The following is a 26232-nucleotide window of genomic DNA, read 5'->3' on the forward strand; positions in this document are numbered from 1 at the left end:
TTTAATTCTGATCTCGTGCAGCTGAGAGTGTCCCTTCTCCCATGTGTAAACAGCTCCTCTGCGCATGGCGGGCAGGTGGCTGCGGGTGATCGCCCGTCCCATCTCCTCAAGCACCCGCATTCGGGGGCCTCTCGATAGTGTATTAAAAGGCTTCCTCTTATGATATTTGCGATCATTTTAAAGGATTTCTTTGGCTTTGGCATGATTTTTAATGGTTTTATGAAGACTTAGAGGCATTCTTGGATCCATTTGGATCAATTACAGTGAGAAAATTTCAGATACAGTCCGAAAGTATCCCACCTATGACAAAGAGATGTATTCCATTATACAGGGCTGCTGACAATGGAAGCATTACATTCTGGGGAAGGAAACGGTCATCCACATTGATCACCGACCCCTGCAGTTCATACAGACACAAGCAAAGTTGTAGAATGATTGCCATCAGAAATGGTCCACATATCTGCAACAATTGCATTTGAACATTAAGTACAAGAAGGGAAACACCAATAATGTTGCAGACTGCCTCAGCCGACTGCCAGTTATGATGCTGATGGCAATCACGAGACGGTTGCGTGGCAAGACTTACGTGGCGGCTGGACCGTCCTTGGTCCTTCCTGCGCTGGCACACACCGAGGTTTGGTGAGGGTTTATGGGGCCTTCAATGCGCATCCGGCTTGAGGTTGGTCTCGTTTTGTGTGAGCACGGTGTCTAGGGTATGGCTCGACCTGGGCTCATTTGCATTGTTGTTCGTTTGAGTTATGCTTCTGTTCCTTTGTGGCTTGTCTGGTTCGGCTCTAGAAGAAGATGGGTCTCTGTTGCCCGCTATTCTCTTGGTTCTTCTCTGGTTTCGGTCCTCTATCGTTTGCTAGTTATATGAATGTTTTTCGTTGGACTTGGTGGCTGTTGTACACCTGGTTTTCCGTAGAGGTATCAGGTTTGGTTTGTCATTCTAGGTGTGCCTTATTTCGACTGTCTGTGAACGATTCTTTTACAACTTGCAAGTGATGTTTTCTAACTGGGTTTTGTCGCATTTCATAGGTCCTTCGTCTGTTACTCTCGTCGATGGCTTCGCTGCTTATTTGACAGGTAAAAACCCTGTTCCGATTCCATTGTTTCGCCTTCCTGTAGTTTTTATTAACGGCCTTGCTCCTGGTGAGCAAGCTGTGGTATCATGGCACTTCGGCCGTTGGTTGCACTCAGGTTGGGGTTTCAACTCGTGGCTCGGTTGTGGAGTCCGGCCTCACTATCAGGCATTTGCCGTGGCTCAAGTTCCTTGTTTTTTCTCTAATGTTGTTGTGTGCTATATAGCTATGCTTCCTCTCCGACAATCTTCTTGTCACTATGCAGGTATCCCTCTCCTCTTTGCTGTGGCTGCAAGGGGTTGGCTCTCGGCGATGAAACGCCGTGGTCTCGTTCTTGAAGATTTGGGTTCGATGTGCTTAAATCGGGTAGGGTCCTTCCTTGACCGCGCTCTGCGGTTGCATTTTGGTTTCGGGCTATAGTTGTTTAACCCTTGGGGTTTCAGTTTGTTGGTTTGTCGATACTTGGTTGCCTTCTCTGCAGAGAGCCCATCCTGCCGATTTTGTTTTCTGTTTTGGGAATGTGTTTTGGCCTTCTGCTGTTGGTTGTCGTGTCTGTTGTTTCGTCTGTGTACTGCTTTAGTCTATCTGGATTGTGGAAACCCTCCTCGGCCTATCTTGTTTGTAAGAAGGATTGTTGGTTATTTTTTTGAGGGCTCTGTGTCTTGAGGCCTGTGTGGAATCTGGAAGTTCTGTCTTGTACTTTCGTGGACCTGATGCATATATATATATATATATACTGTAAATTTCTAATTTAAATCAAATAGTATGTATTTGGTAACGTACCTGGATGGTTTGGCTCTGTCGTATTTGATCCTTTCAGTCTCAGTGCGCAGTTTGAATGTTAATCACACAATTTGTTGTTTAATTGCTATGCACAGTGATTTATACTTGTTGCTTATGAAATAGTGAATAACTATAAGCTTGCTTTAAATTCATAAAAAAAATTGTTCAGAGTTATGCTTTCTTTCCTTTTTTTCATCTAGATGGCAACAACCCCACTTTTGATTCTGGGTTGCCTATTTATGCTTGTTGACAGCCTCATACTGTTGAGGAACCACCCTCAGTTAGATTATAGTTATTTTCCAGTTTCATTCAGTTTCATTTCTAACTTATTTTAAACAAATCCTATTCTAACTACTGTTCAGTTTATAAATAAAAACATTGGCTGTAACAGCCTTCATTTAAAAATAAAAATAAAACTAACTAAAAGAGAACTTAATCAAAACAGCTTGTCCAGCTTCGCCTCTCTAGTCGGATGCTCTTGCATCAGGCTCCCAGGGTGAATGAATCTCATGGCTCCCGTCCATGAGCTCTTCAGTCAAGTACCCATTGCTTTGAATCTGGCGTGCACCCAACCAAGAACTGTTCTCAATTAGATGGTCCTTCCATTTGACCATATACTGTAAGTACTCTTTTTTCCAAGTTCGCCTGGCCACCTGAGTATCCAAGATTTGTTCCATCTCTAGAGGCTTGGCTGGAGGCATCTGTTTGTCCCATGACTCAGTCTCTCCCTAGGTGTCCTGTGTGTATTCTGTTGAACTGTCCTCCACATTAGCAGTAATGTAAGGGTACAGGTCTGCCACATTGAAGATGGGCGAGATCCCTATACCTGGGGGTAGTTGCAATTCATATGCATTTGCAGAGAACTTTCGCAGTATCCTGCAAGGTCCTATTTTTTTCAATTTCAGTTTGTTATATTCACCTTTAGGAAACCTTTTTTTGCGTAGATGTGCCAGTACCAGGTCCCCTACATTGAATTGCATTTCCCATCGTTTTAAATCTGCCTTTTGTTTATACCTTTGGCACACCATGGGGGTGCATCCCGTATAGGATCTGGAAAGGACTTCTACGCATACTCTTGTTGGGTGAATCATTATAAGCGAACTCTGCTTGTGCGAGTACGCGATCCCATTGTCGTGAATTTTCACCAACCAGACTACGTAACAGATTCCCCAGACTTCGGTTCACCACCTCAGTCTGCCCATCAGTCTGTGGGTGATAAGCTGAGTTGAAGTTTAGTTTGGTATCTAGCTTTTTCCACAAAGTCTGCCAAAATGACATGTGAACTCCACGTCCCGATCTGAAACAATAGACTTCGGCAAGACGTGTAATCTGACAATCTATGTGAAGAACAAGTGTGCTACATGTGTGGCATCGTTGGTCTTCCTATAGGGAATGAAATGCGCCATCTTGGTGAAGCGATCCACCACCACCATGATTGAATCGAACCCCTTCTGTGTTCTTGGCAAACCTAAGACAAAGTCTAAACTAACTGAGTCCCATGGTTTGTCCGGAATAGGCAGGGGTGTATATAATCCTGTATTTTGACTGTGTCCCTTCGCAAGCTGACACATATTACACCTAGTCACAAATCTTTGTATGTCTCTACGCATTTTCAGCCAATAATAGAAGTGGCTCACTTGATCCAAAGTCTTATCAATGCCAAAATGTTCGGCTAAACCCCCATTATGTTTTTCCTAGATTAAATTTTCCCTCATCGAACACTCTGGAATACACAATTGTCCTCCTCTGAACAACAATCCTTCCTGTATGTTATAGTCTAGCCATGAACTGTTGTCTCTCAATAGTGGATTCTGGCAAGCTTCGTACGCTTCCTTAAAGTCTGCATCTGTTTCATACAGATCCTTAAGATGCTCAAATCCTAACACCTGCACTCTACTTTCCTGTAAAATCAAATTTCTCCTGCTTAACGCATCTGCCACTTTGTTGGCTTGACCGCTGATGTGTTTCAATACAAATGTAAAACTCTGGAGGTACTCCACCCACTTCGCATGTTTATGGTTCAGCTTGTGCTATTGCATAACATACTGCAATGCAGAATTGTCTGAAAACAAAACAAATTCATTCGCCATCAAGTAATGTCTCCAATGTTTCAGTGCTTGGACCACTGCATAAAATTCCTTGTCGTAAGACGTATACTTCTGCCTACTCTCATTCAACTTCTCGCTGAAATAGGCCACTGGCTTGTCCTCTTGGCTGAGTACTGCTCCAATGGCTGTCCCACTGGCATCGCAACGAACTTGAAAAAGTTTGTTGAAATCTAGCAACCTCAAAATTGGTCTTTTGGTGATCTTCTTTTTCAGCAGCTGAAAACTCTTTTCCGCTGACTCCGTCCAATGAAAAGGTTGATTTTCCTTTTTAACGGTATCCACCATGGGTGCACAAATCCCACTGAAATCTTTTATAAATCGATAAAAACTCGCCAACCCATGAAAACTCCACACTTCAAACAAACTCCTGGGGGATGGCCAGCTAACTATGGCTGCAACCTTTTCCGGATCCATCTTTAATTCGTTTTCTGAAATCACAAATCCTAAATAAATCAATTCTTTCTTAAAAAAAATACACTTCTTCAAATTTAACAGCAATTTGTTGTGCTGCAACTTTTCCAGGACATACCTGACATGTCAGAAATGTTCTTCCTCCGTCTTACTAAAAATAAGGATATCATCTAGATATGCAATCACTAACTTTCCAATATATTCCTTCAGCATCTCGTTCATCAAGTGCATGAATGTGCTAGGTGCGTTGCTCAGTCCAAACGGCATGACCAGCCATTCATACAGGCCTTCATTGGTCTTGAAAGTTGTCTTCCATTCGTCCCCTTCATGAATCCGAATCTGGTGATATTCGCTTTTCAAATCAATCTTCGAAAAATATGTCGCTCCACTCAAACAGTCCATCATGTCGTCCATCCGCGGTAAAGGAAACCTGTACCTAATAGTGATCTTGTTAATTGCTTGAGAATCAGTACACATCTGCCATTCACCTCCTTTCTAGGGAGCTAAAACAATTGGGACCGCACAAGGACTTAAAATCTCTCAAATCAACCCTTTATCCAACAACTCCTGTACCTGCTTCTTGATCTCTTCATTGCCCTTTGGACTCATTCAGTAAACAACTTTGTTTGGTGAACTAGCCCCTAGAATGAAATCAATATGGTGATTGATACTCTTTTTTGGTGGCAATTTATTTGGTAGATCATCCACCACAATGTCACTAAACTCCTGCAGCATATCCTGTATCTCCTCAAGTAATTCAGTAATCTCAGTATGGATTAACACCACTCTTGGCCTTCGCACAATTGCATATTTTACCTCATCATCTCCAATCTACTGTAGAAACTCTTTTCCTCCTAACGGTAATGCTTTTGTTCCACTGTTTTCTGTCGTATCCTCCTCTTTCATGGGTACTAGTGTATGCTTTATCCCATCCTTAGCAAACTTGTAACAGTTTGACTTCCCATCGTGGACAACTTTCCTATCATACTTCCATGGTCTGCCCAGCAGTATATGGCACACATCCATTGGCATGATATCATAAGTTACTTTATTCTTATACCTACCAATGTGAAACTCCACTTCGCACTGCTCATCAACCAGCAATTGGTGTCCTTTTTGTAACCAAGACACCCTGTATGGTGTTGGGTGCTTCAATATTTTGAATCCCAGTTTTTCTACCAATTCAGTGGCTACCAGGTTGTCAGTGCTCCTGCTGTCAATAATCAACTTGCAGCATTTCCCATGTGATTTACACAGAGTTCGGAACAGTGCTTTCCATTTTGTCTGGTCAGCGAACTCTTTAGTCGGTTTCAACAATACCTTGTTTAACACTAAGGCTTCTCCCATTTCAGGCATGTTCTCCACTTTTTGTGGCGGTGCCTCTGCTTCTTTCGGTTGAGAAACATATGCTCCTCTTAGCCCTGCTTGATCACTTTCAGGACATTCAAAGGACCTGTGTCCCCACTTGTGACACTTGTAACACTGATATGCATTTCCTTTGCCTCAGCAATTACGTCTTCCTCATTGGTAAGGCCTTCCTCCTCTAGTGTTACCTTCTTTTTCAGTTGGTCCTACAGTTTTTGAACTGCTGCCCTCTTCATTGCTGTTGACAGTTCTGCCTCTGCCAAAAGACTGTCCTCTTCCTCTGCTAGATCCACGTCCTCTTCTGGCATTCTGCTTTCTGGCGATCTTTTCTTCTGCCTTCAAAGCACTTTGATAGGCTTCCTCTATGGACTTGGGGGAAAGAATACTAATCTCATCTAGTATCTCCATCTGTAAGCCATTCACAAACCTTGTTGTCTTTTCCGGGGTATCTTCAACATAACCCGCTCGCAGGTTCACTCTGTAGAATTCTTCCGTATACTCCTTCACAGTCATTGCTCTTTGCTTCAGGTTCTGCACCTACCTATACAGAGAAATCTGATAATCTTTGGGTAGAAACTTACTCTTCATCTTGGCAATCATCCTGTTCCACTTTTTGATCAATGGTTTATTTGACCTTCTCCTTTTTGCCTGCACATTGTCCCACCACAGTGCTGCATATCCCTTTAGTTTGGTGGCTGCAAACCTGACCTTCTTATCTTCACTAATTTCTTCACACTCGAAATATTTATCCAGCTCACTAATCCAGTCCAACAATACCTTCGTAGATAAACTGCGATCATAATTTGAAAGCTCTGGCTTCGGCTTGCTACTTGCCAACAAAACTGATGTCAATAATTTTATCTATAGTCCCTCTTCATTTGACCCATTTGTCGTGGCTGCAACTTCTTCTTCACTGTCATCACCACCTTCTGGATCTCTATGCCTCCCTGCTTCCACTGATGCCAATCGGGAACTTAGGATCCTGATTTCTTCTCGTAGCCCTTCATCGGCTACTCTCCTGATAGCTCTACCTCGACCTCTTCTTCCTACTTCCATTTTTTTCTTTTGAGAAAAGAACTTGCTCTGATACCAAAATTTGATGGCGATCCTGAGACGGTTGCATGGCAGCTGGCCCGTCCTTGGTCCTTCCTGCGCTGGCACATACCGAGGTTTGGTGAGGGTTTATGGCGCCTTCAATGCGCATCCGGCCCGAGGTTGGTCTCGTTTTGTGTGATCACGGCGTCTAGGGTATGGCTCGACTTGGGCTCATTTGCGTTGTTGTTCGTTTGAGTTATGCTTTTGTTCCTCTGTGGCTCGTCTGATTCAGTTCTGGAAGAAGATGGGTCTCTATTGCCCGCTATCCTCTTGGTTCTTCTTTGGTTCCGGTCGTCTATCGTTTGCTAGTTATATGAATTTTTTTCGTTGGACTTGGTGGTTGCTGTACACTTGGTTTTCCGTGGAGGTCTCAGGTTTGGTTTGTCATTGTGGGTGTGCCTTATTCTGATGGTCTGTGAACAATTCTTTTACAACTTGCAGGTGATGTTTTCTAACTGGGTTTTGGTCGCATTTCACAAGCCCTCCGCCTGTTACTCTCGTCGATGGCTTGGCTTCTTATTTGACAGGTAAAAACCCTGTTCCATTTCCACTTTTTCACCTTCCTGTAGTTGTTATTAACAGCCTTGCTCCTGGTGAGCAAGTTGTGGTATCATGGCACTTCGGTTGTTGGTTACACTCAGGTTGGGGTTCCAACTCGTGGCTCAGTTGTGGAGTCCGACCTCCCTTTCAGGCATTCGCCGTGGATCAAGTTCCTTGTTTTTTCTCTAGTGTTGTTTTGTGCTATATAGCTATGCTTCCTCTCTGACAATCTTCTTGTCACTGTGCAGGTATCCCTCTCCTCTTTGTTGTGGCTGCAAGGGGCTGGCTCTCGGGGATGAAACGTTGTGGTCTCATTCTTGAAGATTTGGTTTCGATGTGCTTAAATCGGGTAGGGTCCTTCCTTGACTGTGCTTTGTGGTTTCATTTTGGTTTCGGGCTATAGTTGTTTAACCTTTGGGGTTTCAGTTTGTTGGTCTGTCGATACTTGGTCGCCTCCTGTGCAACGATCCCATCCTGTCGATTTTATTTTCGGTTCTGGGAATGTGTTTCTGCCTTCTGCTGTTGGTTGTCGTGTCTGTTGTTTCGTCTGTGTACTGCTTTGGTCTATCTGGGTTGTGGAAACTCTCCTCGGCCTACCTCGTTTGTATGAAGGATTGTTGGTTATTTTTTTGAGGGCTCTGTGTCTTGAGGCCTATGTGGAATCTGGAAGTTTTGTCTTGTACCTCTGTGGACCTGATGAATATATATATATATATATATATATGTATATACTGTAAATTTCTAATTTAAATCAAATAGTATGTATTTGGTAATGTACCTGGATGGTTTGGCTCTGTCGTATTTGATCCTTTCAGTCTCGGTGCGCAGTTTGAATGTTAATCACACAATTTGTTGTTTAATTGCTATGCACAGTAATTTATACTTGTTGCTCCTGAAACATTGAATACCTATAAGTTTTCTTTAAATTCAAAAAAAAAATTGTTCAGAGTTACGCCTTCTTTCTTTTTTTTCATCTAGATGGCAGCGACTCCACTTTGATTCTAGGTTGCCTATTTATGCTTGTTGGCAGCCTCATACTGTTGAGGAACCACCCTCAGTTACATTATAGTTATTTTTTTCATTCAGTTTCATTTCTAACTTATTTTAAACAAATTCTATTCTAACTACTGTTCAGTTTATAAATAAAAACATTGGCTCTAATAGCGTTCTTTTAAAAATAAAAATAAAACTAACTAAAAGTGAACTTAATCAAAACAGCCTGTCTAGCTATTGCCTCCCTAGTCGGATGCTCCTGCATCAGATGCTGACAACTATGCTTGAATTTTAAGGACACGAGACTTTGGGATAGCCGTATCTTTAGAAGAGTGATCTAGAATTCGACACCACATACTAGATGCTCCTAGAAGTCAATGAAATTGTAGATTTTCACCTCCAGGACGGACTGTTATGCCACCTGGAACACCTATGTGTTCCCTCAAGCGAGCGTGCCAAGATGATTTGGGAGACGCACTATAGTCGGGTTGCTAGACATTTTAGGGTAGAAAAAACAGTGGTAGTGTTGCATAAGTATTTTTATTGGCCAAACCTTTGACAAGATGTTGGGAAGTACATCAGATCTTGCACAGCTTGCGCCATTACCAAACCTACAATCAAGAAGCAAGGTCTGTATACTCCTCTGCCTACACCTAGCCGGCCTTGGGAGTCCATCTCCATGGATTACATGTTAGACCTTCCTTCTACCAAGCATGGAAACCATTGTGTTTTCATGGTCATTGACAAATTTTCTAAAATGGCCATTTTGGTGAATTGCGAAAAGAGTATCATAGCAGAAGCTACTGCCAAAATCTTCTTTGAACAAGTGTCGGTACACTTTAGGATCCCACAGTGCATTATCTTAGACCAGGACAACAGGTTCCTAAGTACATTCTGGTCAAGCCTTTGGTCGTTGGATACCAAACTCACTAAGTCCACGACCTTCCACCCCCAAACTGATGGCCAAATAGAGGTCGTCAACAAGATGATCGTGCACATTCTATGCATGTACAACTCGAAGCATCCATGCACATAGGATGAAAGCCTCCTCTATGTCCAGCTCTGGCCAAAATCATAAGAATTGGCTTGCAGGTTGTTGGATGTATTCTTGGTGTTATAGTGGCAGCTATGAGAGTTGATCCTGGGTCTCCCTTAGATTAGGACTGGCAGTTACCGATTAACCAGGTTGTTAAAAAAAACAAAGAAAAACAAGTTGGAATTTTAAACTTTTTCTCCAACAGCTATATAAAGTTCACTGTATGTCTGGTTGGTTGTTTGAGGCAATGTTATGACCTGTAGGTTATGTTATTAAGGTTCAGTAGATGTGATCAACTTCTTTATACTATGAATGACCAAAACATTATAACACAGTTTTGTAATTAGTGATGTATATATCTTTTTCGTACCATTTTGTGTCCTGAGTCCTATTTTGTTTTGACGTGATGAATATCTGCAATCCACTATCAACAGAATATAAATCCCCTAAATCCTTGCAGGAAAGCACGCAAATAAAATTTGCAGTATACAATAAGCTAATATATAGTTGCTGTCATAGAAACGATGACCTACGCAAACCATTAATCTAGTCTTTGTTACATGTACCTTATTTGGTTACAACACATGCAATACCCATGTGCATGGCACTAGTAGTAGGTACGATGGGTGTATGGTTGATGGAGTTTTACCAATATCATTGCACCAATTTACTTTTATAATATTAGATTATCTTCTTTATATGTTGTTTATTTTCTCGAACCAAATGGCACGTTCACGTTTAAAAAAAATCATTTAGAGAAGATCATACCACTTATTCTACACTTTTGGATAGCTCCTGGTTGTCATCTGATAGTTGCATTTTGTTAGCTCTGGATTGTCATTTCACATGAGATTGACCATACTTATTTCTTTTGTTTTGTTAAAGGTAAATTCTAAATGCATTGCTTTACATCTTTACTACTTATATGTAACAAAGCAAATTATTAACTCTAAGAATCGATACCTGTAGCATCTGAAGGTAGAAGGCAGATCGGACGTACAATCACTAGGAAAACTTGCCGTGGACTTTTACGTTCTTCAGCGTATCCTACTAACAATAATTCCAGTTCCTGCAAAAATGAAATTATTAACTGTTCTATAACTTACATTTTAAGACTAGATCGTCCGAGGACATGCATACGGAATTCCCTAATCCCTTTATGTTCAGCCTCTAGCTGGTGGACATTTTGAAGAGTGGGTGAACGTGTGGGAGGAGCGGAATAGTCTAAATAGAATTGATTTTGAATGGTCTCAATATTCATCTGTCGAAAGAAAAAAGTTCCGTATCCGCGTAGAATTTTTTTAATGTTGATTCCATAAAAATATTGCAGCTGTTAACTTTTTCTCTTAAAAAGTTCAACTTCTAAACAACCTTACTATATGAAGAATGAAAAATGAATTGTAGTTTTGCCATCGAAACAACCTTCCGATATCACGAACGATCAATGAATTATAGTGTTGCCTTTAATATGTATAAGGTTTTTGGCACCACTTGTGTCTTTCTCATCCCTACGCTGAGCAGATTTCAGTCCTTCATTAGTCATTGATAGAGAAGTTGTTTCATTTTCTTGTTGCAGCTGCAGCCAAGGAGTTCAGAAGTAGTTTATCACATGAAGTGAAAGACCGTCACGGGGTTTCTACTGAAAGTATGAGTTATCAAGGTTCCATTACAGAGACCAAGACTCTGAAAGATTTAATATCTATGGAGAACGTAGGAACCAAAGAAACAAAATATACACTGACAGAGTCAACAAACATTACTAGATATGACAAATCTTCACAATTGAACGAGCAATCCAAAAAAACAAAGTATACACTTACAGAGTCAACAAATATTACTAGATATGATAAATCTTCGCAATTGAATGAGCAATTTCTACCTGCGGAAAGGTCAGAAGACCAACTGGCAGAACTACATCTATTTGATTCTACTAGATTATATGCTAAAAGTAAAGAACAGGAGCATGCAGAAACTGAAGCATCCGATGAATACGCATCTAAGATTTTACCGGATGTGCTTCAGAGCAATATAGGGAAAAGCAGCAGAGAAAATGTAGGAAGCGAAAAAACAGAGTATGCAATTTCGGAGGAAACAAATATTACTCAGTATGTGAATGGATCCGATAAATTCTCACAAATGAAGGAGCAATTTCCACCTGCAAAAAGGTCAGAGGACCAACTGGCAGAACTACATTTAGATGATGCTAGATCAGATGCTAAACGTGAAGAACAGGAGAATGCAAATACTAAAACACGGGATGGAGGTGTATCTATAATTTTACCGGATGTGCTTCCGAGCAATATAAAGAAAAACATACCTGAGGAGGGGATTCGTGAAGATTCAGCTACATATGATCAAGGGTCAAACAATTTCTCGGCTGTACCACGGGATGAAGAGTTGCAGCAGGATGCTGCTGGCCAGAAGGATGATTCACATAAGACTGACTACATGTGCAATTGTATTCCAATTTCCGTTGAACGAGTTTGGTCAATATGGTCATTGAAGGAGAACATAACAGGTTAGCTTATTTCCCTCGTGCAAAGAGTTCAGTTTTAATAAGCATACTAATTGTATTACTTTCATGAAAAAAATATATCTATTCTTTTTAATTATTTGCTTATGGCATTCTTCAAGTAAGGATGTAGATAGTGATATGATAATGGTTAAATTGGATCACTTCAACTGGGGGAAATTAACTAAAATGAATGCTTATTCATAAGTAAATTATGCCCAGGTAGTTACGATTCTTATGGCAATCCGCAGCTCAACATAATGAATTCTAGTGAAAATCCATTTCTGTAGTGTCTATGGAGGGCTTACATTAAGAAAAATGTTTCATGTGACTTACGAACTTGCCTAGAGGTCCCACAGAAGGGATTTATACGCAGAAATGGCGGTGATCATATATAAGTTAGGCTGCTAAGGTTGGGAGTGCAATCTGGCGTAATTGTAATTTTCTCTGGTTAGGATCAGATATTGGAAAAATGCGGTGAACAAAATATAAAATGACAGAAAAACTCTGTGACAATCAGCTTTCTTGCAACATCCAGACGTGAGAACCCAGGTGCTGAATTCCCTCTTTTATTAGAAATTTTTAGAAGAAAATTGTGTATGAATTTTTGTTAGTCCAAAGTTTTGAGTGGACACTCTGACCATCATCAAGGATTAGAAAGCTTGATGAAGATGAAACCAATATTGAAGAGCCTTAAGTGATTAGAAAGCTTGATGAAGATGAAACCAGTATTGAAGAGCTTTAAATGGTTAAGGATCCAAAGTAGTAGTTACAGCACAATCAAGGGTTAAGGGTCCAATTTAATTAAAATCAACAATAGCCTTTAGAGAGAAGAGTTAAAGTTCAATGGAGGAATTGTGAATCAAAGACAAACATTATTTAAAAATTTGACATTAGGGTCAATAATTAATTAGATATGATAGGATCATTATATTTATAAACTAGCACAACCACATTTACTAATGTGGTTGATATGTGTAGATAGGCTTACATAAAGCACATGTACAATCACATTTATTAATGTGGTAAATATGGTTGATAGTCGTACATAAAATAGGTGTACAACCACATTTATTAATGTGGTAAATGTGGTTGTTATAGACGGATAAGCATATATCAACCACATTAATAATTATAATGTATATCTTATTAATTAATGGTTAACCCTATAGGATTCTTAATAACTATATAAATAATATAAAACACACACACACACATACATATATATATATATATATATATATATATATATATATTTCAAACTATAATATAATTAACATATAGCATAATAATAGCAATTACTTATTATTAATAGTATTCATTTATCTTTCACCATTATGTTATGGTTAGTGTGTATATATATATATATATAAAGCCCCAAGGGTTAGCCCAACTGGTCAAGTCAGTGCCTCGCCGTTCGGGAGGTCACAAGGTCAATTCTCCCCGAAAGCCCTTGGGGTCAGGTCTGTGATGGCCGAGGGGCAGGATCCTAGAGATCAGCTCTAGTCTTTATGTGGACGTAGCCGACATCCACTGACCATGGGTGTCTGCGAACCACACGGAATATATATATATATATATATATATATATATATATATATATATATATCTTAAGAGTATATGGACAATATTAACAATATATTAAATTAAAATATATTACAACATAATATATATATATATATAAACCCAAGGATTAATAAACCCAAAGGATTATTAATATTATAAGCCCAAGGTATTAATATTATAAACCCAAAGAGATTAAGGCTATAGACCCGAGGGATTAAATTATAAATCCAAGGGATTATTAATATTATAAGCCCAAGGTATTAATACTATAAACCCAAAGAGATTAAGACTATAGACCCAAGGGATTAAATTATGAACCCTTTGGATTGATATTATAAATCTAAGGGATTATTAATATTATAAGCCCAAGGGATTAATAAACCCAATGATTAATATTATAAACCTAAGAAATTAATATTAAAAACAAAAGGGATTTATATCATAAACTCTTGGGATTAATACTATAAACCCAAGCGATTATTAATATTATAAAACCAAGGGATTATTAGTATTATTAACTCAAGCGATTAGTCAACCTAAGGGATTAATGTTATAGACCCTTATGATTAATATTATAAACCTAAGAAATTAATAAACCCAAGAGATTATTCATAATTATAAACCATGTATATAAAAATATATATCTTAAGCACGCTATATTATAAATCTAATATTAAAAACCCCATATTATAAACTCAATACTTTAAACCTTGTTATTAAACCCACTATTATAAACCCTAATGTTAAACCCAATATTATAAACCCAAATATTAAACCCCAAGAGATTTATATTTAACCCAAGGGACTCATATTGAACCATAAGCCTAAGAGATTTATATTGAACCCAAGGGATTAATATTATAAACCCTATGAATAATATTATACCCCATGAATATGAATCCTTAGATTAATATACCTAAGGGACTCATATTAAAAACCCAAGTGAATAATAAACCCAAGGGATTAGTACTAAAAAGCCAAGGAATTATAAATCCAAGGGAATAATATTAAACCCAAGGGATTAATATTATAAGCCCAAAGTATACAAACCTCAAGCTAAATATTATAAACCCTAAAATAAACATGGTTGATCATGGTTTACCATTGTGAATTTTCATATTGAGACAATCTTTGTCATAATGCGATGTTGGACCATGATTGACCATGGTTGATTTTCATAGTGAGACAATCTTTGTCACAATGTTAAATTGGACCATGGTTGACCATGATTGATTATGGTTGTGATGGTTAGCAATGGTTGAACATGGTTGATTTTCATATTGAGACCATGGTTGACCATAATTATAAACTCAATGGATTTATATTAAACCCAAGGATTAATATTATAAACCCTATGAATAATATTATACCCTAGGTATATGAACCCTTAGATTAATAAACTCAAGGAATTGATATTATAAAACCAATGTAATAATAAAGCGAGTTAATACTAAAACCCCAAGGGATTTTAAATGTAAGGGATTAATATTATAGACCCAAGATATATATACCCTAAGATAAATATTATAAACCCTAAAATAAACATAGTTAACAATGGTTTACCATGGTTGATTTCTATATTGAGATAAACTTTGTGGCAATGCGACTTTGGACCATGGTTGACCATGGTTAAACATGGTTGATTTTCATATTGAGACAATATTTTTCACAATGTGACATTGTACCATGGTTGACAATGGTTGAGGATGACTCGCAATGGTTACAATGGTTGACCATGGTTGATTTTCGTATTGAGATAATATTTGTCATAATGTGATGTTGGACCATGATTATAAACCCAAATGATTGATATTACAAATTTGATGAATAATATTATACCCTAGGAATATGAATCCTTAGATTAATAAACCCAAGGGATTGATATTATAAACCCAAGGGAATAATAAACCGAAGGGGTTAATACTAAAACCCCAAGAGATTATAAAACCAAGTGATTAATATTATAAACCCAAGGTATATAAACTTTAAGATAAATATTATAACCCTAAAATAAACGTGGTTCAGCATGGTTTACCATGGTTTATTTTCGTATTGAGACCATATTTATCACAATGCAACGTTAGACCATGGTTGATCATGACGTATTTTCATATTGAGACAATATTTGCCACAATGTGACATTGGACCATGATTGACCATGATTGACAATGGTTTATCATTGTTGACAATAGTTCATATTTGTATTAAGACAACCTTTATCACAAATGTGACATTGAAAAATGGTTTACCATAATTATTAATCTAATGGAATTATATTAAACCCAAGGATTAATATTATAAACTCTATGAATAACATTATACACTAGGTATATGAAGCCTTAGATTAATAAATCCAAGGGATTGATATTATAAACCCAGGGGATTGATATTATAAACCCAAGAGAATAATAAATCCAAGGGGATAATAATAAAACCTCGACGGATTATAAACTCAAGGGAATAACATTGAACCTAGGGATTAATATTATAAACCGAAGGTATATAAATCATAAGATAAATATATTAAAACTCAATAATAAACGTGGTTGGCCATGCTTTACCATGGTTGATTTTTATATTGAAATAAAATTTTTCACAATGCGACGTTGGACCATAGTTGACCATGTTTGATTTTCATATTGAATAACATTATACCATAGGAATATGAACCCTTAGATTAATATAGCCAAGGGATTGATATTAAAGACCCAAGTGAATAATAAACCCAAGGGATTAGTACTAAAAACCCAAGGAATTATAAACCCAAGGGATTTATACTAAACCCATAGATTAATGTTATAAACCCTATGAATAATATTATACCTTAGGTATATGAAACCTCTGATTAATAAACCTAAGAGATTTATATTATAAACCTATCATAATAATAAACCCGAATTAATAGTAAGACCCCATGGGATTAATATTATAAAACCAAGGTATATAAACTCTAAGATATATATTATAAACCTTAAAATAAACATGGTTGACAATTGTTTACCATGATTGATTTTCATATTGAGACAAACTTTGTTAGAATGTGACTTTGGACCATGGTTGACCATGGTTAACCTTGGTTGGTTAATCATGGTTGATTTACATATTGAGACAATAATTGTCATAATGTGACATTGGACCTTGGTTGACAATGGTTGAAGACGACTCACAATGGTTTTCCACTGTTGACAATGGTTTACCATTGTTGACCATGGTTGATTTTCATATTGAGATAATCTTTGTGACAATTTGACATTGGACTATGGTTGACCATGATTATAAACTTAAGGGATTTATATTAAACGCAAGGAATATTATTACAAACATGATGAATAATACTATACCCTAAGAATATGAACCCTTAGATTAATAAACCCAAGGGATTGATATTATAAATCCAAGGGAATAATAAATCGAAGGGATTAATAATAAAGCCCCAAGGGATTAATATTTATAAACGCAAGTTATATAAACCTTAATATAAATATTATAAACCCTAAAATAAACATGGCTAACAATGGTTGATTTTCATATTGAGATTATCTTTGTCACAATGTGACGTTAGACCATGGTTGACCGCGGTTGATTTTCGTATTGAGACAATCTTTGTCGCAATGTGACATTGGACCATGGTTGAACATGATTGACAATGTTTGATTACAGTTGACAATGGTTTACCATTGTTGATGATGGATTATGATGGTTGACAATGGTTGATTTTCATATTGAGACAATCTTCGTCACAATGTGACATTGGACAATGGTTTACTATGATTGACCATAATTATAGGTCTAATGGATTTATATTAAACCCAAGGATTAATATTCTAAACCCTATGAATAATATTATACCCTAGGTATATGAACCCTTAGATTAATAAACCCAAGGGATTGATATTATAAACCTAAGAGAATAATAAACCCAAGGGGTTAATACTAAAACCCCAATAGATTATAAACCCAAGGGAATAATATTGAACCCAAGGGATTCATATTATAAACTAAAGGTATATAAACCCTAAGATAAATATTAAAACCCAATAATAAATGTGGTTGGCCATGCTTTACCATGGTTGATTTTCATATTCAAACAAATTTTGTGACAATGCGACATTGGACCATGGTTGAACATGCTTGATTTTCATATTGAGACAATCTTTGTCACAATGTGACATTGGACCATGGCTAACCATGATTGACCATGGTTGGCAATGGTTTACCATTTTTGACCATGGTTGACAATAGTTAACAATGGTTGACCATGGTTGATTTTCATATTGAGACAATCTTTGTCTAGGAATATGAACCCTTAGATTAATAAACCCAAGGGATTGATATTATAAACCGAAGGGGTTAATACTAACACCCAAGGGAATAATATTAAATCCAAAGAATTAATATTATAAATCCAAGCAATACAACCCCTAAGGTGAATATTATAAACCCTAAAATAAACATAGTTGACTATGGTTTAACATGGTTTATTTTCATATGAAGACAATCTTTGTCACAATATGACTTTGGACTATGGTTGACCATGGTTGAAGATGGTTGATTTTCATATTGAGACAATCTTTGTCACAATGTGACATTGGACAATGGTTAACCATGATCAAGTATAGTTGACAATGGTTAACCATTGTTGACCATGTTTGACAATGGTTGACAATGATTTATTTTCATATTGAGACAATCTTTGTCACAATATGACGTTGAAGCATGTTGACCACGATTGACCATGATTATAAACCAAAGGGATTTATATTAAACCTAAGGATTAATATTATAAACCTTATGAAAAATATTACATCATAGGAGTATGAACCCTTCGATTAATAAACCCAAGGGATTGATATTATAAACCCAAGGGGTTAATACTAAAACCTTAAGGGATTATAAACCCAAAGGAATAATATTAAACCCAAGGTGTATAAACCCTAAGGTAAATATTATGAACCCTAAAATAAACATGGTTTACCATGGTTGATTTTCATATTGAGACAATATTTTTCACAATGCAACATTGGACCATGGTTGACTATGGTTGATTTTCATTTTGAGACAATCTTTGTCACAATATGACATTGGACCATGGTTAACCATGATTGACCATGTTTGACCAAGTTGGACAAAAGTTGACCCTAAAATAAACATGGTTGACCATGGTTTACCACGGTTGATTTTCATGTTGAGATCATCTTTGTCACAATACGACATTAGACCATGGTTGACCATGGTTGATTTTCATATTGAGACAATCTTTGTCACAATGTGACATTGGACCATGGTTGACCATGATTGACAATGGTTGACGACGATTGACAATGGTTTATCATTGTTGGCAATAGTTTACCATTGTTGACGATGGGTTACGATGATTGACAAGGGTTGATTTTCATATTGAGACAATTTTTGTCACAATGTGACATTGGACAATGGTTTACCATGGTTGACCATGATTAACCATGATTATAAACCCAATGGATTTATATTAAGCCCGAGGATTAATATTATAAACCTATGAATAATATTATACCCTAGATATATGAACCTTTAAATTAATAAACCCAAGGGATTGATATTATAAACCCAAGAGAATAATAAACATAAGGGGTTAATACTAAAACCCCAATGGAATAATATTTAACACAAGGGATTAATATAATAAACCTAAGGTATATAAACCCTAAGATAAATATTAAAACCCAGTAATAAACGTGGTTGGTCATGCTTTACCATGGTTGATTTTCATATTGAAACAAACTTTGTCACAGTGTGATGTTGGACCATGGTTGACCATGCTTGATTTTCATATTGAGACAATTTTTGTCACAATGTGACATTGGACCATGGTTGGCCATGATTGGCCATTGTTGACGATGGTTGACAACAATTAACAATGGTTGACCATGGTTGATTTTCATATTGAGACAATCTTTGTCAATATGTGACATTGAAACATGATTGACCAAGGTTGACCATGATTATAAACCTAAGGGATTTATATTAAACCCAAGGATTAATATTATAAACCTTATGAATAATATTACACTGTAGGAGTATGAACCCTTAGATTAATAAGCCCAAGGGATTGATATTATAAACCCAAGGGGTTAATACTAAAACCCCAAGGGATTATAAACCCAACGGAATAATATTAAACCCAAGAGAATAATATTAAATCAAGGTATATAAACCCTAAGATAAATATTATAGACCCTAAACTAAACATGGTTGACCATGGTTTACCATGGTTGATTTTCATGTTGACACAATCTTTGTCACAATGAGATGTTGGACCATAGTTGATTTTCATTTTGAGACAATCTTTGTCACAATGTGACATCGGACCATGGTTGACCATGATTGACCATGTTTGACCAAAGTTGAGCATGGTTGCACATGATTGACAGTTAATTAATTGACCATGATTGACAATGATTAATTGTTAATTATTACTGATTGACCATAGTTGATGACAGTTGACAATGGTTGACCATGATTAACCATAGGGTCAATTAATTGATTAATAATAATAATAATAATAATAATAATAATAATAATTATTATTATTATTATTAATTATTTGTAAATTATCTATTATTAATTAATTATTAATATTGTTATTAATTAATAATATCAATAATTAATATTAATATTAATATTATTAATTATTTATTTATTTATTAAATATTATTAGGAATACTTAATTATTAATTAATTATCAACTATTAATTAATTAATTGATGAATTAATTAATGCATTATTAATTAATTAATACTTTATCTAACTATAGAGATAATATGTCAAAGGAACTTAGCTCAAGTGCTATGGTTCACGATTTGTGTCCAAGTAGAGTGGGTTCAAGTCTCGGAGACATGTTGGCCTTTGTGACATTTATGAAATATTAGTTCTATCAAGTAAAATAGTAGCATTCGTTTCTATGAAGTTATCATTGTGCATAGTGGAATGTGTTATTACTGTAAAAAAAACTAAAAATAAATAAAATATATAAAATAGAAAGAGAAAATACTAAAATATTTAACTCTAAATACATATCAATATCAAATATATATGTATGATTTTGAAGTATGATTTAGAAATTGTTAACATTATGATGAAATATATATATGTATTTGAAGCATGATACTATTGTAGTGATTTTGAAATGTTTTAAAACTAAAAACCTAAAATCGTATAAACATACAACTAAAATCTAAAAAATCAATCTAAAACATAAAATATAATATTGAATTTAATTTTAAAACTTAAAAATCTAGTATAATATAAAATTAAAAGTAAAACTTAAACTTAAAAAAATAAAAGTAAATCTAAAACTTAAAAAGTAAATCTAATCTAAAACACAAAATATAATATTAAATCTAATTTTAAAACTTAAAACCTAAAAATCTAGTAAAACATAAAATTAAAAGTAAAAAGTAAACTTAATTTTAAAACTTAAAATCTAAAAATCTTGTAAAACATAAAATTAAAAGTAAAAAGTAAATCTAATCTAAAACATAAAATCTAATATTGAATTTAATTTTAAAACTTAAAACCTAAAATTTAGTAAAACATAAAGGAGTTGTTTAACGAGGCAGAGGAATTGCTCGGAGGTTAAAAGTGGCTGGAATCCTCGCAAAAAAATTTCAAAAAATCTTGTAGAGACAATGTTTGAATCGTGTTTTTGATTGTGGAAATGGATTCAGCACCATCCAAAACATCTAGGACACCTAAAATTTTGAAGTTTAACAACTATAACTTGGATTTACAAAAATCCTTGCCGGATTTTCTCTAAATATGACTAGAATTTCCATAACTTTCCGGGCAATTCCTCCGGCTAGTTAGACTATGGCAAACATAAAACTAAAAGTGAAACGTAAACTTAAAAAACGTAAAAGTAAATCTAAATCCTAAAACCTAAACCTAAACAAAAACCTAAAACATAAATCTAAAATCTAATATTAAAAGTAAAAGCGTAAATGCACCCTTCTCGAATTGAATGAGAAAACGAAACCATTGGAGAGTTGAATGGACAAAAGCTTTGGTGAATATTTTTGAGAGGATTAATAGAATAGGAACCACTCTTCATAAATCACAGCCTTCATGGCACATGCCCATCACATTTATATGGCACTAAACGCCTGAATTCAGACATACATGTTTTGATATGCAATGCACACGTTAGTGGATATTTGGGCGATTAGAAATTTCGAAACACACAGAAATGCAATACACACATTAATGGATATTCAAATGATTAGAATTTTTGAAACACACAACGCACATGGTGACAGTGTAATGTAACACATAGGCTAACATACACATATTCTATAATCCAATGCATACATTTCATAATGAATGTAGCCACGTTTCAAATTGGGTTTATAATTTTTATTTTCAATTTCATTTTTTCTAATCTTCATACGTGGTGATAAACTATTTGTATAATAAAATTTTAATCAAGTTTTGTAAAAAATTAATTTAAGTATGGTTTAAACATATAATTTAGATATGCAAGGAAGTTAGTGATGTGAATTATATGCATTGATGTAGTGGACACGACGAGAATATGCTGGCATCTTTAAATTTATACCATCTGATCAAATTTCTTAATTAGCAAAATCATTAAAGTAGCCAATTCCAATAGAGGGATGCCGATCGGCGTAAATATAAATATTTTGGAATAATAATAATAATAATAATAATAATAATAATAATAATAATAATACACTAGGAATTAAATAAATTAGGATCAAGGTAAGATTGAAGATAGATTAACAAAAAAAGGGAGGATCTCTCTCTCTCTCTATATATATAGATTAAATAAATTAGGATTAAGGTAAGATTGAAGATTGATTGATTAAAAAAGGGGGGATTAAGGGTATAATTAACCAAGAATGAAGAAAGAAAGAATAAAGAAGAAGAGAAAGGAAGCAAGGAGAGTAGAAATGAGGGAGCAGCACTCATTGAGTGAGTTGATAGATGACATGTTGCGAGGATTGGATTAGCTTGTAGCCATATTCTCTGTTGACGTTGGCATAGTGCTTTTCAATTTCGAGAGCTTCCCGGATGATCCAAGAGCTATAGAAAGGAACATAAGCTAAGATTTTAACTTGATCAAAGCAGATGAGATGTTTGGATTTATAAGAGTGCTCAACAATGACAGACTTAGACAAGCGATGGTGGTTGGTATCAATAATGTGCTCTTTAAGATGGATTTTGAAGGGATGACTAGTTTGACCAATGTAAGACTTGCCATGGGAAAATGGAATTTGGTAGTCCCCTGATCCTAACATAGGATCGAATTTATCTTTAGCTGACTGAAATATTTGCTTGAGAGTTTTGAGAGGTTTGAAAACCATTTTTATATTTCTTTTGTCCAAAATATTGGAAATTGGATTAGTGGTACCTTTTATATAAGGAAGAGATTCCTGTAAGATTCCCACACTGCAAAATTGACCCAAACTGCCCCTGAGTTTTCCGAACATGATTAAGTTTCAATGAGTGCTTTCTTCAAACAGATTGTGGATGAATAGCTGTAGGCATGTTTGCTTGTTTGGCCATCAAAATTTAAATGCATAGGTTCAGATAAATGCTCACATAAACAACCAATCATATAAAAAAATAACCATATGACACCCAACGCATTATTTCTCACTGAAATACGAATGCTACAACCATTTAAATATTTGTTTCTCCTTTATGAATTACATAGAGATATGTATATCAGCAAGAATGCAAGCATTTTACAGTCATTAATTCAAGAATACATAAAGAATAATGGGACAGAAGGACCTGGTATATTTCCCACAGTGAAATTAGCTTCCTACAACAATTATACTCCAGCAATGAGCCCTTGAATAAAAATATTGAATTCTGGTTGCCACTTATTAGATTTTTGTAGCATCGGATGATGTTCTAGTCTCAAAACTTAGTGGAGAGGCTAAAACGCATGAGATCTCTAGAACCCAAAAATCGTTTCTAGAAATTGCACCTAGAGACAACTCAATTAAATTAATTGATAGTGCTCTCTTCAATCTACACATATGTGTGCCCCTCTCATGTGTCTCGAAGCCCTATAGTTGTTCGATGTATACCTCTACCTCTATCACCCCATTCAAGAATGTTGTCTTGACATCCATCTAGTAAATTTGTCATCCCATTTGCGCTGCTATAGACATCACTGACCGGATGGTTCTGTATTTGGCAATTGGGGCAAAGGTCTCCTCATAGTATATGCCTTTTGTTTTCGCATACCCATTTGCCACGAACCTAGCCTTGTACTTCCCCACGCTGTCATCTGCAGTGTACTTGATATCGTAGATCCACCAAGATCCCACAATTGACCTTTCCACAGGTCTAGGTACTACCTCCCAAACATCAATTGTCATGATACAACTACACTCCTATACCATGGCTTCCACCCACACTTGATGCTGTGAGGCCTCCTGATAACAAGAAGGTTCAACAACTTGTGCCACCAATGCTTGGTATTTGTCTAGCTACCGCGTTCTTATTCATCATAGGAGCTCTTATGAACTCCTCCACATCCCTTAGCATTTGACGAACTTCTTTGCTGGTTCAACCACTGGTGATGGGAGGATCGACCAACTCCTCATCCTGCCTCTGCTGCTCCATTTACTGCAAACTCACAAAATCTCATGTACCTGAGGTTGTGTTGGTACTGGTAACTGTACTAGATCCTTGTGGTTGCCCTAGCTTTTGTCCCTACGACGAAGCCTGTGGCGACCCCTGCTACTGGACTGATGGAGCTTCTCTTGCTCACTTTGATCACCTGCTTGCAACTCATGAGATTTCTGGAAGGCTTTGTCCTCCATGAACTTCACGTCCCTTCTCATGACAATCTTCCTACTATTCAGAATATCAACCATATATGCCTTTGAGGTTTCGCTATACCCAACGAAGAACCCCTTCTCTACAGTTTGATTCAGTTTAGTACATTTTTCGTCTGGTATATGGCAGTAGGCTATACTACCAAAGATCTTGAAGTGACTCACTTCTGGCTTCTTCCTTGAGAATACTACTTCTAGTGTTATCTTTCCCAACGTCCTGTGAGGAACCCTGTTCTAGATATACACCGTTGTGCTACATGCCTCTGCCCATAGGAACTAGGGAAAATCCTGGTATTACAACATCGCATTTGTTGCACCAACTATAAACTTGTTCTTTCGCTCCACTACTCCATTTTGTTGTGGATTGTATGGCGCTGTCCATTCCCTCCTAATGCCTTCCTTCGCATTAGAAATCCGTGAAGTCATTGTCTGTGTACTCCCCTCTATTATTTAAACAAAGCACCTTCATCTTCTGGCCTATCGCATTTTCTACTAGAGCCCTAAACTTTTGAAAGTGATTGGAGACCTTGTCCTTGGTCTTCAAGAAGGAGACCCAAGCTTTCCTCCAATAATCACCGATGAAGGTGACAAAGTATTCATACCCTCTGAGAGATCTAGTGGACATAGGGCCACAAATATATGAGTGTATAAGTTGTAACACACCATATGATCTATTGTCACTTCTTGGGAATTGTTAGGTCCCTATAATATTAGTGATTACCCCATTACTATTGTAGTTGTATCCCTTATTAATATTGTTGTGCCCCTATTGTCCCCATATTGTTATTATTGTGCCCCATAGAATCCTCTATTGTTATTTTTGTGGCTTTATATTATTATTGTTAGGTCGGCTGGGTTATATTGTGACTCTTTAGACTTCTATATATAAAAAGGAGGTTTTGTCATTTGAATCATCCAAGAATTGTTCATTTATGTAATGTAAAGGAGGTTGCCCCTTCGAAGAGGCTGAATTCTAAGGCGTTGATCTATCTTTTCCATCTTTTTGTGAGCTGGTTTCATAACATTTGGTATCAGAGCTTTGGATTCTATGGCTTTGCTGCTCCAAATAGGTCATCATGGCATTTTCGCTATAACTTTTTTTCTGCGACGTTTCAGAATCTAAAAAAAAACCCCATTTGAGATGAAATCGCGCTGAACCACGGGTCCGAATTTCAGAGCTTTTCACACTATATTTGTGAAGATATGATCTGAGGAAGTTGGTCTTTTTGCAGACTCCTAAATTACATTCCAAACAGGTGACCTGGGGAAAATCATCATAACTTTCGGATTGAAATTTCGTAAGAAGGACAGAAAGAGGACGAATTATAGTTTCTTGTATATATTTTTCAGAGCCAAAGGTTGAAACAGTACTGAACTAGTCTATAATCAGGTCACTGTGGGAGATTTGGCATAACTCTTCCCTGGAGAATTCAATTTGGATCAGACTGGTGGCATTGGAAAGAGGACGTAGAGGGCTACCGCAGGTCGCAATTTCAAAACTGGATGATCCAAAATTACAGAGATACATTAGATTCAATATCACGCTCCTACAAAGTGAAAAAAGGTTTATAGTTTTTTTTTAATTTTTGCATAAGTTTGGTTTAAAAAATTAGTTTGAAGGAATTCAAAGGGCATAGTAAAGCATTATTATCGGTAATTGATGCCCTGAGGAAAGAAAATGCAAACACCTAGTAAGCAACCTGAAAGCTCTAGCATGACTCATGAAGAAGAGGAAGAAATGCAACATGATATATCAAAATTACGAGACCAAGTGTAAGAAGTGTCATTTGCATAAAAAGTAACAGAATCTAAGATGGATGGTTTAAAGAAAGATGTAGAAGCTAAGATGGATGGTTTAAAGAAAGGCATAGAAGCTAAGATGGATTGT

General features: G+C 36.3%; 1 protein-coding gene across 1 annotated transcript in view; it reads left to right on the top strand.

The window, feature by feature from the left end:
- The window catches only part of LOC149220519 (uncharacterized), a 410731-nt gene that overhangs the window by 122499 nt on the left and 262000 nt on the right, over positions 1 to 26232 (top strand). Inside the window, exon 7 of the mRNA XM_089387129.1 lies at positions 10990 to 11931. Coding sequence (XP_089243255.1) covers positions 10990 to 11931 — 942 coding nt within the window. The remainder of the gene's footprint in view (positions 1 to 10989; positions 11932 to 26232) is intronic.

This window comes from Pinus tabuliformis, chromosome Q (assembly GCF_031772625.1).
Source record: "Pinus tabuliformis cultivar Carrire ecotype Pingquan chromosome Q, CPIR1, whole genome shotgun sequence".
Classification (NCBI taxonomy): Eukaryota; Viridiplantae; Streptophyta; class Pinopsida; order Pinales; family Pinaceae; genus Pinus; species Pinus tabuliformis.